This window comes from Bicyclus anynana, chromosome 2, assembly GCF_947172395.1.
Source record: "Bicyclus anynana chromosome 2, ilBicAnyn1.1, whole genome shotgun sequence".
In the NCBI taxonomy this organism is placed as follows: domain Eukaryota; kingdom Metazoa; phylum Arthropoda; class Insecta; order Lepidoptera; family Nymphalidae; genus Bicyclus; species Bicyclus anynana.
In genome coordinates, this window is record NC_069084.1 from 15,209,789 (window position 1) to 15,225,344 (window position 15,556).

Genomic DNA, 15,556 nt, shown 5'->3' on the forward strand with positions numbered 1-15,556 from the left:
CTTGATTCCTTCCAAAGCTACCTCGGTTCAATCACCATCTTTGCTACCGTAGGTACCTACTTTCCTATAGTACGCGCGTTAACAACTGAGTCTTAGGGCCATAAATCATTTCTCTATATCTATCTCGCTTGCACTTATGGGTCTTATGGAGCCGTCTAGTGAAGGGTGTAACAATGAAAGACATATTATCGATAAGTAAAGTTTATTATCGTATCTTGTTCACAAAATTAAAAAAATTAACAATATTTGATTTAATATAATACATATTTCATATTATATAATTATTAACTAAATAAAATTAATCTTCATCTGAGTCTTCATCATCAGAATCTTCGTCTTCTGCCAAATTTATTATAAGCGGCGCGTGATCTCTAATTAGAGCTTTTTGTAAATTTTTGTTTTGAAGTTCTTCGGCATGCCTAACACATTTGGCCCAGTCTTCTCGTGTGACATTTTCTATGGCTCGGTGGAGGTGATTTTCGACATCTGCTATCTTGAAGGTATTATTATTCTTCGCAACTTCTCCCTTTACTTGTGCCCAAATTAATTCTATTGGGTTATATTGACAGTGATATGGAGGGAGCCTTATTACTTCATGACCTCGTTCATTTGCCAGATGGTCTAAAGCGTAGACCTTCTGCGGGTTACTGGCTTTTACTTTTCTTATTAATTCTTCAATAATTTCGTTGCTGGAATATGGAATCTTTTTCTTTGTCAACCATTCTTGAATTTCAGCTTTCCTCGTGTTTCTTGTGGGTATCTTTTCCAACTGTATCGAATGATAGCTTGCGTTATCGACAATTATAACTGAGGGCTCTTCAAGTAGATTCAGGAATTCGGAAAACCATGCCATATATGTTTCGCCATCCATTTCTGTGTGGTAATCAGCATCCTTTGATTTCACCGCTTTAAATATTAGCTTCGCATCTGGAACGAAGCCAGTCCTTGCAGAACCCGCATGGCAAACTATTAATCTTTGGCCTTTTCCCACAGGCTGATTCTTGAAACCTCCTTCATCGTTGCTTCCAAGCCACATCCTCTTTCTTGCATGGTTTTGATTAATCCATGTTTCGTCTAGATAGAAACGTGGTCGCTGATCGTTAGTTCTTCTAAGTAAATCCAATTTCCTTAAAAAGTCCATTCTAGCACAAACAATATCAGTTCTTTCCATTAAATATTTACGTCCTTCGCTATTTTTCTTATACTGGAACCCAACCTCCTTCAGTAGTATTCTCATTGAAGTGTTGCCGCATTTAAAATCGGGTAATTGTTCACGGAATTTTTCTAAAATTTTCGCCACGGATGGATACTCTCCATTCTCATAAAATGAAGCTACAGTTCGCTTCAACACACTTTTATCAAAATCGTCAATATTAGTGACGGTTTGTGGTTTCTTAAAATTTGTTCTTGGTATACAGGTACTGCCTGATTGTGATACTTCCGTCTTGATTCGGTCCACTGTCGCTCTGCTCACACCACAAACAAATGCGGCCATTTCACGTGGTTTGTTGAAATTTAGAGAAGCCACTTTATTCGGATCACTTTTCAATTCATTGAGAAACAGGAATACGTTGTGAATCAGTGTTCGAGCTTGAGGGCTAATATCGCCATGTAATTTCTTCAGATCAACGTTAGAAAATAAAGTATCCATAGTGCGCAACGAGTAACACATGAATGTATTTATTTAATTGCAGTAAACACATTTATAGCAAAAAAAATACGCAATGCAATTACATTAGAAACCGACCAATCAGAATCGTCCAAATCATTATTGACTCATCATTAGCACGTGCGCAGGTAGCCGTTTATCGATAATTAGGGTGCGCAGGTAGGCGCGCTGCACATTCCTATCTTTTTTGACTTTTATGACCGGACGACTCAGATGATAACGCGCATACTATACATTAAAACGCATGGGCTGACAAAACTCTCAGCCTTCACAAAATGTGGTAGATCTGGTTGTTGCAGGCGCTCGCTCTAGTAGGTAATATTATAACAGTTAAGACTCGATTAGAGTTACATAATGGCCATTGAGCGCACGATGAGCTTTGCAGATGTGGTAACATTGCCCATTTCATTCTAATAGCTTTTACTAAAGGGGTTTGGTAAAATTGAAATACTTACTAAAATATGCAATACCTTAACTTGCAAAATTCTAGATTACTTTTATTAATTTACCTCCAAGTTAAACATATTTTTTTTTCTTAAATTACAATCTTCTATATAAAAATGAATCCATATATTCCTTGGTCACGTCATCACGCGTGAACGGCTGGACTGATTTCACTATTTTTTTTGATGTGTTTGTTATTGTCAGGAGAAAGTTCTTATGACAGAAACAATTTAGAAAATTAAAGTGGTAGGGGTAGAGTAGGGTAGGTAGGTAGATAAGGGTATGGTAGAGGTAGGGTAGAGGTATTTGAAAGTTTACATCGAGTTTTTATTGAGAAAGAATACAGGAACTCAAGCTAACTCATCTAACTCAAATAACTATACAAATCATGCCCACGTTTAATGGTGGCAAGAATATTGTCTTCAATTCCGCCCTACACACAACACTCACAAGTGCGTGACTCCACTCAAGATCATTCTCTTCCATTCTAGTGTCTTATTTTGGTTACAGTTTGATTCGTTTAAGTTGTCCTGATAAATATTGTGAATTTTGACCTTTGTTCGAAATTGGTTTTTTTATTTTTGTGATCCACTTCTGAGTCTGTTAAAAGTATTGAATGAAAACCTACCTAACCTAAGCTACCATCATCATTTTCTGTAGTTTCATAAGTAAGTAGGAACATACTAAAACATTATAGGGAATTACAAACCAAGTAGGTATTATTAACGACAGAATTCCGCTATTCCTCCGTAGAGGCACAGACAAAAGCGATATAATTAAGACCCTTAATTGAGCGTCTTATCAAACAAACATACCTACTGGGTCCCAAGTTGGTTCTATATCAGAGATAATTGGACGCTACCCTAGCTAATATTTATAGAGACCTTTTCAGTAGAACGCATTTAATTGGTATATGATTGTATAGTACGGTTCGATTCCTGCGTTGGGCTTTGGGTTTTTTTTTTCAAGAAATCTATATACGGCTCATGATTTTTTGAGCGTTTTTGTGTTTGTATATAAGGCTCTGAACTACTAAACTACTGAACCGATTTGAAAAATTCTTTCATTGTTGGGAACCTACACACACTATCCCTGAGTACGATAGACTATGATATATTTTCAAAAAAAATGGGAATTTTTCCTAGAACTCCAATAATGTAACCAAAAGTGAAAGAAAGAAAGAAAGGAAATATCATTATTGCTACATTATGCCACACATCACAATTATCTAAGAATAATATATGATTTGATGACTCGTCATCAAATCTGTACAATGTTTAAAAGCTATTCTTCTAAATAGTTTCATCTAATTAGGACGTAATTTTAATGTCTCTCATTTATTTATTTGCCCTTTTTTTAATTTTTTAACAACGTTAATAAAATACAAACTTACTTTTTTAAAAAAATTCAGCACATCTTCTACGGGACGGTTGAATTTTCTTTTCGTGCCCAAGCAACCGGTGGTCAGGGCTTCAGAGTGAGGAACCTCCTCACAATACGCGCCGTCTCAAGAATCACTGCCTTCTGTATCCGACCCTTAATCCAGCAGATAAGCGAAAGTTTCTTATGGTTTTAGTCAAAGCTTTTCGCTATAAGACCATTGACTGACACGACTATCGGAACAACTATCTTCTGGTCTGACCAGTTTTGATTGAAAGTTACAACTTCACCGAGTAACATAGGCTATATTTTATTTCCGTATTCCCACGGGAACGGGAACTTAATGAGTAAAACCGCGGGGCGTTTGCTTTTTTTATTTCTTTGCCGATTTAAAAGTTAAAACGAGTCGCGACATGAGAGCCGCTTATCGTGGCAGGTCTTGACGTGAAATACTTTACTTTTTGCTTATTTCTTTGACATAAGCAGCTTATATTTTAAAAGAGAAATGTTTATTTGAAATAAATGACATGGTATTTTTGTTACGAAAGTGGTTATTTTTTAATGGACCAGTTAGTAAAGGTTTTTTTCAGAGCAAAACATATAATATTATGTCCTAAATAGTTTCGCCATAGCAAAATGTTGGCTAGTTTAGCCACTAAACGGGTATTATACAGAAGCCCAGTCTCCAAACAATTTTGGGTCCAAATTATAGGTACACATTACAGATACAGAGCTGAAAATTGGCCATCGATCGATCGATCGATATCAACCCATATTCGGCTCACTACTGAGCTCGAGTCTCCTCTTAGAATAGGAGGGGTAAGGGGTAATAGTACTATATAAATAATATATAATAAATAACTATAGACACGTGCGAAAACGGTTATTTTGAAATCACAGACAGACACTTTTGTTTTTTTTATGTATGTATGTATCAGTGGACGTGCACAGGGTGAGTAACTAGGGTATGCACTGTATGTACAATTTGGTTACAAAATGAAGAATTCCCTCTACAGTGCCGGTTCGTAATGACTCCTCAGGGTAGGCACTGCATTTTCAGTAGCATGTTCTGCATCTATGGAGAACATGCCACTGAACTATGTATGATGGTGATTTAATCTTGATAGAAACGGCCTACATTTTACCCTAAACTTTGATTACTCTGATCGGTTCATGCAGTTTTATAAGTAAAGAAAACTTATAAAACTGCATTTTCTCTCGCTCAATCTAATTTTTTGTTAATTTTATTCAAAGCACAGACATTCGGTTTATATTCGCTTAAATATAGATTTGGTTCTAATTTAAGACACAATAGAAGGCACTCAGAATGAGTTACGAAAGCATTTTTATACCAAATCAATAAAACGGTCATCAATTCTTCATTACCGTCAATATTACATGACGTTACGTTTATGTCTCCACATGAGCTCTATCCTTGAAACTTGAAATATATGAAACGTATAGTTATCAACCCATATTCGGCTCACTGCTGAGCTCGAGTGTCCTCTTAGAATGAGAGGGGCTAGGCCAGGGTAGGCGAACCAATGGCACGCGTGCCATTGATGGCACGCGACACAATATTTTGGGCACGTCGCCGATCATAAAACATGTGTAAAGTAGGTATTTGACATAAATTATTTGTCATCTAACCTGCAGCAACAGAAGTCACACTAATTTTACAATAATTTAATTTATGCGTGTAATAAAAACATTCCAAAATGTACCTCTTTTGTTTACTTTATTTCATAAAGAGTTTTGATAGTATTTATTATTGTTATTCTCCAAATAATCAGAAAGTCAAAATTATTTGATGGCACGCCAATGACCCCATTAAACATTTTTTAGAAAAAATGGCACGTTGATGCATAAAGGTTCGCCTACCCTGGGCTAGGCCAATGCGGATTGGCAGACTTCACACACGCAGAGAATTAAAAAAATTCTCCAGTGTGCAGGTCTCCTCAAAATGTTTTCGTTCACTGTTTGAAACACGTGATATTTATTTTCTTAAAATGCACACAACTGAAAAATTGGAGGTGCATCCCCGGACCGGATTCGAACCCACACCCTTCGGAATCGGAGGCAGAGGTCATATCCACTGGGCTATCACGGCTTCATACCGATTTATCTATCAATACAGATATACTTAATTACTTAAGTCTTGGGTACATAAAATTGAATTGTGAATTGTGTTTTCATTATGTGCTTATAGTCATTTTCACGATACTAAAACACCAACATTTTTTTTAAATTTTTGTCGCCTTGACTGTCGTATCTCCTGGTTAATCTCAAGAACGGCAGATGTGATTTACATAGGACTTTCACTGGAAGATTAACCATTTTCGTAACGATAGAAAAAAAGTAGTAAAATAATCCAAGAAACTTAAAATTACAAACGAAAAAATGAAAGAATTCTCACTCAGTCCCAGTGTCACTTACAAAGCCGGTTCAAGAAGTCTAAAATAAAACCGTCGGCTCAAACGACTTGCGCAATTACCCTTTGAAGACATAATCCGCGAAACCCTTTCATAACAACAGCCGCTAATGAGATCAATTACAAGTTCATTACGAAGAGTAAAATAAATATTTGATTTCGACAATGTTTTTAATTCAATTGCAGTTTTCAGTGTACATACGTTTAACTATAGTGGAAAGTTATGAAAAATCTAATAAATTTATGAAAATTTTTGATAAATCTAGGTACCAAAACAAAGATTTTATAATAGTAGATATGTCTCTAACCCGTCGAAACAGAGGCGCACAAAAGTGACTGTCTTAATTTCGTTTAGTCGCATTGTAAACAACGAAAGTTATTAAAAAATATATTGTATACAATGTCGGGTTGTGTGTTCAGAAACTGTCAAAACTTGTACACATGAATATAAATCATAATGTAAGTAAACACAAAATTGTAGATGTGTGCGCTCAGTGGAGTATCTTAAGGATCACTTTTTGCGGTGATTTTGTAGTCATGTAACATTAGTATAAAATATTTGTAGGTAGGTACTGGTATATTAGACAATTATTATTATTATTTTTTTCTGAATAAGCAAGTGCTTAGCTGCAATCATGCCTGATGGTATGCTATGATGCAGCCTATGGTGGAACGCTTGCCTAGAAGATGCCTATTCACTGGACTCGAAAATACCCATATTGTAGGTGGTGGGGAAAACTGAAGCTGGGAGAGCATTCCACATCTTTGCAGTGCGTATAAGGAAAGAGGAACTAAACCGCTTAGTACGCGTCCGAGGGATTTCGACAACGTAGCGGTGCAGATCTCTGCGATGCCTTGCAGCCCTGTGGTAAAAGGGCGAAGGTGGCACAAGATCGAACAGTTCCTGAGCGCACCCCCCGAAATATATCTTGTAGAACACCGAAAGGCAGGCAACCTTTCGGCGATGATCTAAGCTTTGAAGTTAAGATGCTCTAAGATTTCTAAGAAGATTACTAGAATGGTCGTTTGATTGCCTCTTTATCTCTGTTAGGGGGTAGATAAAGATGGTGAAACTTACCAACATGTAATTTAATGCAAATTCGTTGTATCACACATATCACATCGTGGTAGGGAGACAACGAATAATAATAATAATAAGAGCTTTTATTCAGAGTTTGCCTGATTGATCTGATCCCCCTTGATCCCTGAAAAAGGCCTCCTCTAAGCTTTTCCATAATTCTCGATCTCTTGCAGATTTTGTACACCTGTCATATTTCGTCCGCCCATCTCTGTTTCGGCCTTTGCTTATGACTTGTACGAGTACGCAAAGAAGCAGAGGACTTTTTTTTGGAGTATAAAAACAGCGAATACAGCTTTTAATTTGTAAATGCGTTCCACCATAGGAATAATTGCAGACCTCTAGCATAGTTAAAAAAACTTCTTTCAGTAAAACCACAAAAATATTTGTACAAGAAAATACAACGCTACATTTACGTTGAGAATAGGTATTTTCTCGAATCAAATTCAATTGTAGGAACACAATGGTGCTAGTCCACACAGCGCCCTGCGGACGTCCGGCCAGTGTATACGATAGTTCTCTTTGTACTAACAAAATGTACACAGAAAGACTCGAAAGAGTCTTAGAAAAATGGTAGACAGTTGTAAAACTTTGCTAGAAATACACTACACGTAAATAATATAGGTATACGAGTAAGAGAAAGTTCTGAAGATGTTTCTTAGTTAGTTGCGGCTGAGAGATTTATTTTATATCGATGGCTTAGAGTTAGACCATTGATGGTGGTTATATAATGGTCCAGGTGGGCCCCCAGGGTCCACAAGACGGGGTTCTGCGCTGGCGTGATAAAAAACTGAGGGTTTATAATTTGTAAGCGGGGATCACGATTATTTATCTGGTTCATACTGAATGGGGATTTTCTAAATACTCGTAGTGTGGTTTTATTGGTTCCCTGTGTTGAATATATATCAAAAAGTAAAGTTATCTGGAGTCACTTTTTTGATTGGCATAGATTATTTACGTTTTATTAATTAACTAATTCTCACTCACTATTTTTTCGGAAACTGTTATTTCATATCGGTTGTTGATTCAACTGTAACGCAAATATGGGCAGGTATACGGGCATAAAATATACAATTTTCCAAATAGGTTTAGCAGATCCATAGATTATCCCATAAACAGGAAGATCTTTAAAATATAGAAGCAGGGCCGGACCGTCCATACGGCGAACGGGGCAGTCGCTCCAGGCGCCAAATCCTAGAGAGCGCCTAAATGATAATCCTAGTCAACCGTAGACGGTACTGCGACTGATATTCTATTGGTCAACCCAGAGTATGGTCGAGATCTTCGCGTTCCATTATTACTTTACGCTCATAATTTGGTAAAGGTATCTACATATTATTAGGAACAAACAGGAGAGGCGCCATAATTGGATCTCGCTTCATTTTTAAATTTACTTCGGGCCGGCGCTGTAGAAGTATAACCAGAGATTTATAGAATACGTACAGTTTCAAATTTCAATAGAACAGCGGGAATGAAATGGCTCCGGGCCGGCATCGGCACGGCACGTGTCAGAGCAACTTTGTTGTCTTTCAGATAACTTCAGACAACTTTCCCTTTTGGGGTTGCGAAAATTTAAATTTGTTGCCAAGTTATTATACTGTAGGTGCTTAATTTAATAATATTTTAACAATAGCCTTCAATAAAAGTTGGTTGAGACGAAATTGATATTTCGAAGTAATGTTGATTTTTAACCCACGACGCAAAAAGTTAGACGTGGATGACGCGATTTCAATTTAGTTTTTTTGTATTAAAGTTGTAAGTGCGAGTGTTCTAAGATATTATGTTTGATGAAAATCGTCTGAGCCTTTTAAAAATTGTGGGGGGTGAAAGAATAACCGAATGTCTGCAAATACACTCGAGTGGGGTCTCAAATGAAAGCTCACTGAAAGATAATATTGATGACTTGATCGAGAGTGTAATTAATAATTTCATGACATTCAGGGGATTTTAAATATTTTAAATTTTTTGAATTATCCTTTCAAGGAAATATTTACATAATAATTATATGTACCTACTACACTAAGCTTTCTATGGCTAAGTTAAGGAATTACGTTCAATTTTAACCACCCTATTGGCTATTATAGTACGGCAGTACTATATTATAAGGAAGGAGGTGAAAATTTTCAAGAATTGACGCTGAGTTGTTTAAATACATGATAATATCGAACAACCAAGAAATCATATTAAAATTATGGCCTGAATTTATTTAATAGACTTTACTTTTAAAATAATATTATTATTATTTTCCTTTTATTTTACAATCGGTTTCCGATTGGGATGAAATTTTCCTTGGATGACAATGCAATATTATTGTGACATAGAGCTGATCTGATGATGGAGCTGAGGCCGTGGCTCTCCGTAATTAAACAACCCTATCGAGTTTGTACTCCTTTAATTTGTCTTGACGAGTACTTAGATACTAGATGGTAACCAGGCTCTGATAATGGAGCTGGAAGGCTGGCCACAGGAACTCCATAATTAAACGAGGCAACCTCATCAAGTTTGTGCTCGTTTAATTTATCTTGACAAGTACTTTGATACTAGATGGTAACCAGGGTCTGATGATGGAGCTGGAAGGTGGCCACAGGAACTCCATAATTAAACAAATCAACCCCATCGAGTTTATACTAGTTTAATTCGTCTTAACCAGTACTTTGATACTAGATTGTAACTAGGGTCTGATGATGGATCTGGAAGGTGGCCACAGGAACTCCATAATTAAACGACGTAACCCCATCGTGTTTGTGCTCGTTTAATTTATCTTGACAAGTACTTTTATACTAGATGGTAACCAGAATCTGATGAAGGAGCTAGAAGGTGGCCATCGGAACTCCGAAATTAAACGACGTAACCCCATCGAGTTTGTGCTCGTTTAATTAGTCTTGACCAGTACTTTGATACTAGATGGTAACCAGTAACCAAGGTCTGATGAAGGAGCTAGAAGGTGGACATTGGAACTCCGAAATTAAACGACGTAACTCCATCGAGCTTGGGCTCGTTAGATTCATCGCAACGATTATTAATGGTAGACTTGCTTATTTTTATTAGTGTTGAAATAAAACTAAATTTCTGATGGCATTGGATATATTGACCTTACTGAACCTAGAACCCGGGAATAAATTAGCTAACGTGCGCCGCGTGTGAAACTTTGTCAGATCTTGCGAACAGGCTGCGAGAACTTTCTCTTTGGGGGTACAATTTGATACAAATTACTCGTAGTTGGGTAATTAATTAAACCGCTGGCGGCATTGTTGCGACAACGCAGATCTTTATTGTGCTAGTTAAGCAACGTTGAGCCAAATGGGATGTAGTTAACAGTGGGACGCAAGGGGTTTGAGTAGGAATTACACAATTTGAGTACTAGCGAGTCTTTCAGATAGGATGGGTACGGTGGCAGTTCGTTTCACTCTTGAAAGTTTGACGCGATTCACGACAATAGTATGTATTATGAACGTTATAAGGCAACTGTCACTGTACCCATGGTATTTGAAAAACACTTAATAACACTAATTTCGACGGCCTCCGTGGCGCAGTGGTAAGCGCGGTGGATTTTCAGACGGAGGTCCTGGGTTCTATCCCCGGCTGGGCAGATTGAGATTTTCTTAATTTGTCCAGGTCTGGCTGGTGGGAGGCTTCGGCCGTGGCTAGTTACCACCCTACCGACAAAGACGTACCGACAAGCGATTTAGCGTTCCGGTACGATGCCGTGTAGAAACCGAAAGGGGTATGGATTTTCATGCTCCTCCTAAACAAGTTAGCCCGCTTCCATCTTAGACTGCATCATCACTTACCATCAGGTGAGATTGTAGTCAAGGGCTAACTTGTTAAGAATTAAAAAAAAAATACTAATGGCGAAATAAGACAACTATTTTAGAATTTAAGCTATCGTGAGTGTTATTCATATTAATTGATTATGAAACACGGCTCACTCGAACCCATACGGGACCCTTAGTCATGGTTCTTGCAACGTGACACTATCCAAACTGCGAAGCGGCGCGCAGCTGCTCGCATCGCGCGCTGGGAGAGGGGTTGAGTGATTTGATATAGATTTATATGGCCCTGTACAGCATATGATTTAAATGAATATTTTCGAATATATTACAGATTAAAAAACTTGTATAGAATGAAAAAAATGTATAATAAGAAATTTAATAATACGTTCAAAGAAAAATGCTTACATAAAATTAAATTAATAATAATTTAGAAACTGTAGGTAAGTACAAGGTAAATAATTGCGTGAGATTTTTTGATAAAGTATACAATTAAATACGAACCTCGTGTTTCCCGGGCGACCTTGACTTTCTCTTTATTATTCCAACATCCTTCAGCGACAAGTTTTCCCCGTATTCCCAAATAAAACTTTGTCTATAAAAGACAAATTTATGAGTAGAATCTCTCCAATCTAGCAGGTTTATGAAAATCTTCATCTTATAAAGAAAATAAGATGAAAAAGAAGCTTTTTGTTGTAGTTGCGAATGCTTTACAAGAATTCCTAGGTTTGTGACAGAGATTTGTGACAGAGGTGATCTGGGGAAACACTACCACTATGGTTATTTCTATTTCTTGGGGCATTTATTAGCATTTCCATGTTCCGGTCTGATGGGTATGTTTGCTGGTGTAATTTCTTTGCTGGTGTAAAATAAAATTCTCTCGATCCTACATTATATAGGGTAACGCTGTACCTAAGCAAATAATACTGGTATATTTACAACTAGCGGACGCCAGCGACTTCTTCCGCGTGGAAATCATTGTATTCTTAAATCACATTATACATTTCGTAATTATTTTTAATATTAATTTTAAAACACAAATTTTTATATCTGTAACTCCTCCTTTTCGGTCGGTTAAAAATGGACGACTTTCCATGCAAACTTCAAACCCCTATTTTTATTTTATTTTAGGGATAAAATGCAGCCTATGTTTGGCTGACAATACTTTAATTTGATTAGATAGTTTCAGCCTTTAAAAAAATATATTGTAGGAATGTCTGGCCATCGCAGGATTTTAGTCCAAAACAAGTAAACAACAGTACCAAGGACAAGACCTTGACTTGAAGTTCCAACATCCTCCAGCCAAACCTGCGTAACTACAAAACTTTATCAACAGCAATCAACTGGATATACATGAGTGTTATTGACAAACTTTATCTCGTCCCAGCTTTATTTATTGCGCCAAGATTTTCATGTTTATCTGAAAACTTCTGAATTATATTATCGTGAATTAATAGGCAATGTGACTTTTAGTAATCTGATTCAGGGTAGGTTTTGACGACCTGGCGCAGTTGGTATAGCTTGGCAAGTTTGTGGATGACACTCCCGTGATATGCGGGCGACAGGGGGAAAGGAATGGAATCGAGCCATCGGTTACGAATTTGTCAAGCTATGTGGATCTCAACAGAGAGGTCCTCGGTTCGATGCCCTGGGCATCTCTCTCTGGGGTCAATTTAGGATTTTATATTTCCTAATTTGACTGAGGACTGGTCTGGCGGTAGACATCGGCCGTGGCTAGTTACCACCCTACCGGCAAATAGTACCGCCAAGCAACTTAGCGTTCCGGTACGATGTCGTGTAGAAACCGAAAGGGGTGTGGATTTTCATCCTTCTCTTATAAGGTTAAACTTAGTGCGCTTCCATCTTAGACTGGGCTAACTTGTAATGAATAAATAAAAATTCTACCTCTTTCAAGCAAGCCTGCTTCCATATTAAATTGCATCGTCATCAGGTGAGATAGCAAATAAGATAACTTATCAAAGAATAATAAAAATGGGTTCCCAAGGTACTGCAGAGATGACCCCGCAAAAGCATAGGACCCCACGGACGAAATCTGCTAAATTGGCTTTAAAATCTAGTTACCTACTTTGCTAAGTTACAGTTAAATAAACTTATTTCTAACTGATTTTTAAAAGGAGGAATTTCTTAATTTGATTGTTATTTTTCATTTGTTTCAGATGTACATAGAAGAACACTCTGCAATACAAATTATCAGGAATCAATAAACAAAATACAAAATTTAATAAACTCAAAGACAATAAATAGAAGCCAAATTATTTATTTATACACACAAATATTTTAATATATACAAAACAAATAAATGTATTTTTCATATTCCAATTAAATAAATCAAACAAAGTTTGAGCAATAGTGATTGTTATTTGTCGATAGTTCGAAATATCGAGTATTTTGTGAAAGCATAATAGTAAAGTTCGGTAAAATGAGTTGCGAATCGCCGTCGTCAGCGAAAAAATTCAATCTGGAGCGAGCTTCGAACTTTATGAGACAATTCCGGGACCCGGATTCTAGGGAACTGAAGAAACTATCGGCCAACCAATTTATGGAAGTCTGGAGTCACTACGATAGAGACGGTGAGTTATTTTTGGATAAAGATACATATTTTCAAAATATACCACATCATTATTGTCAGGTTTACTACAGGGCCACGTCTCCTTATGAGGAAACAGTATATAGAGCTTAGACCCAATGCAGCTTCGCTTGATTGGGACAATAATGTTAAAATAGTATGTACAGCCACGATCAGGTGTTAACTCAGACTAATTATATAAGGACTAGTATCGCACCTAAATTCACGAATAAAATTGTCTGTCATTTTATGAGGAAAACTAGATAAAAGTTTTTTACACCATTCAACTACACAAAACTTTTTACAGAGCTCTTTAACCGACGAATACGATTACAACTATGAAACACCGATTTTATAAAGACAGTTTTTATAATCGCATTAGATCGTTGATTATATACTTTGACAGAAAAATAACGTCTTACGAGACATGTCCTTATGTAATTGGTCTGAGGGTGTTAATGATAATGACCGGAAGTAACGGCATATCGTGATATCCAATGCAAGGTAGGTATACCCAAATAAATCTGTATTTTTAAACTGTAGATCCAAAGGTCTTTTAATGTATTAAAAACCTAAAGGCGATAGATATATAAAAGCTACTGAAACATTTTCAATTAAATGTTATTTTCTCGATCAGTTTTTCCATATTCATTTCTAGTATTTATTTACTTTGTATGATTGGCCACAACACATCGTGCGCGCATTGCATTTCTAGATTAAAGCCAAATAGCAGTGAACGGACACGATAATGGATATGAGCTTTTAAAAAGCTTAGTCTGATTCGAAAATCTGGTAGCTTGCAAATGTGTTATGTAAATATTTTAACTTCACAGTACTCTTTAAAGTTGCCCAGTTAATACTTTATTATAAACAAGCTTGCTTGATGACTGTAAAAAGAAGAATGTTTGCTAATAAACGTAGACAGGTATTGTATGCATTTAAAGCTTCAATAACTCCAAGAAGCTCCGTTTTTTACGGCCAGCTAAGTGGCAAACCATCACCTATTGGTAGACGTCCACAAACGGATTGTAGTTTATAGAAGTTTATAGAAATTCATGCAAGGGCGTCCACTGATCTCCAGCGTACGGATCGCATCGAACGGATTTTCTACCGTAAAGAAATCCATTTGATGCGATGGGTCCGATTTGAACGATGCGGATATGTGAACGCCTACGTTTTATCACAGCAATACTTCTATACGATGCCCGATATCTGACGTCACCCAGACGCCAAAAAAAAGCATGTCATTAGTACGTCCCCGGACGAGTTGTGACCACTAGTAGTAGACCAAAAATGTAGTTTAATAATGATCTTTCTCTCAAAATGATCAAACTATGGGTTGTGTATCAGTTGCCACAGCAATGTTTGCCGGTAGAAGAAACTCAAGTCATTAGTACTTCCTCGGATGAGTTCCAGCACAAAAAGGTCTAATACTACAAAAATGTAGCTCAAAATATGTTCTTTCTCTCAAAATGATGATTCAAGCACCATAAAGAAATAAGCAAGCCGCAGGTATGATTATTTGCGCAAAATATATATCAAACACAGAGCGTCAGTTGTGTTTATTTTCCGTTCATAGAAATATATTCTTTGTGAACAGCAAACGTGCCCAACAAAACGGAAAGATGAAAAATTTAGGGATGCGCCAAGTAGACATTTTTAAAATAAGTATATTTTTGTTTATTTTTCTGTACTATTGTCAAGTTGCAACCGTTTAATCGCATGGTAGTATGTTTTGTACTTGTTACATGGAAATATATTCTGGTGTGTGTAATAAAATGTGTAAGTGAACATATGCACTTTCTCTATTAAGTAGGTACTTAATATTTTTTCCTCTATAGAATATAAATATACATATAATTCAATTCAAACAAATTTTTTAGGGATTCGTGCCAGCGCCGCAAATATGACCCTTTAAATCCCTGTAGCTCCGAAAGTAACAATCGCAGATATTACTTTTACAAAATTGCTATTAGCATACTTTTAAATCATATACAATTAAAAAAAACACTTATCATCCCTATTCTTTTTAAAATCTAAAATTATACTCGAAGAGGTGGTATAATTTTTTTTAATTTAATCATAATTAATCGAAGGATTGCGTCACATCCCTAGCTCACGGACACGGATATGGTGTTTATTCACAGACAATCGTGGTGGTTGTTTGTGTGCGTCCGGCGAATACAGCTCGGATTTC

General features: G+C 36.7%; 1 protein-coding gene across 2 annotated transcripts in view; it reads left to right on the forward strand.

Annotated features, from left to right (window-relative positions):
* Window positions 1-15,556, forward strand: part of LOC112049105 (calbindin-32) — a 97,165-nt gene that overhangs the window by 21,382 nt on the left and 60,227 nt on the right. For both annotated transcript variants that reach the window (XM_052887628.1, XM_052887632.1), the window contains exon 2: window positions 12,950-13,363. In XM_052887628.1, the coding sequence (XP_052743588.1) occupies window positions 13,213-13,363 (151 nt within the window). In that variant the 5' untranslated portion in view covers window positions 12,950-13,212. The remainder of the gene's footprint in view (window positions 1-12,949; window positions 13,364-15,556) is intronic.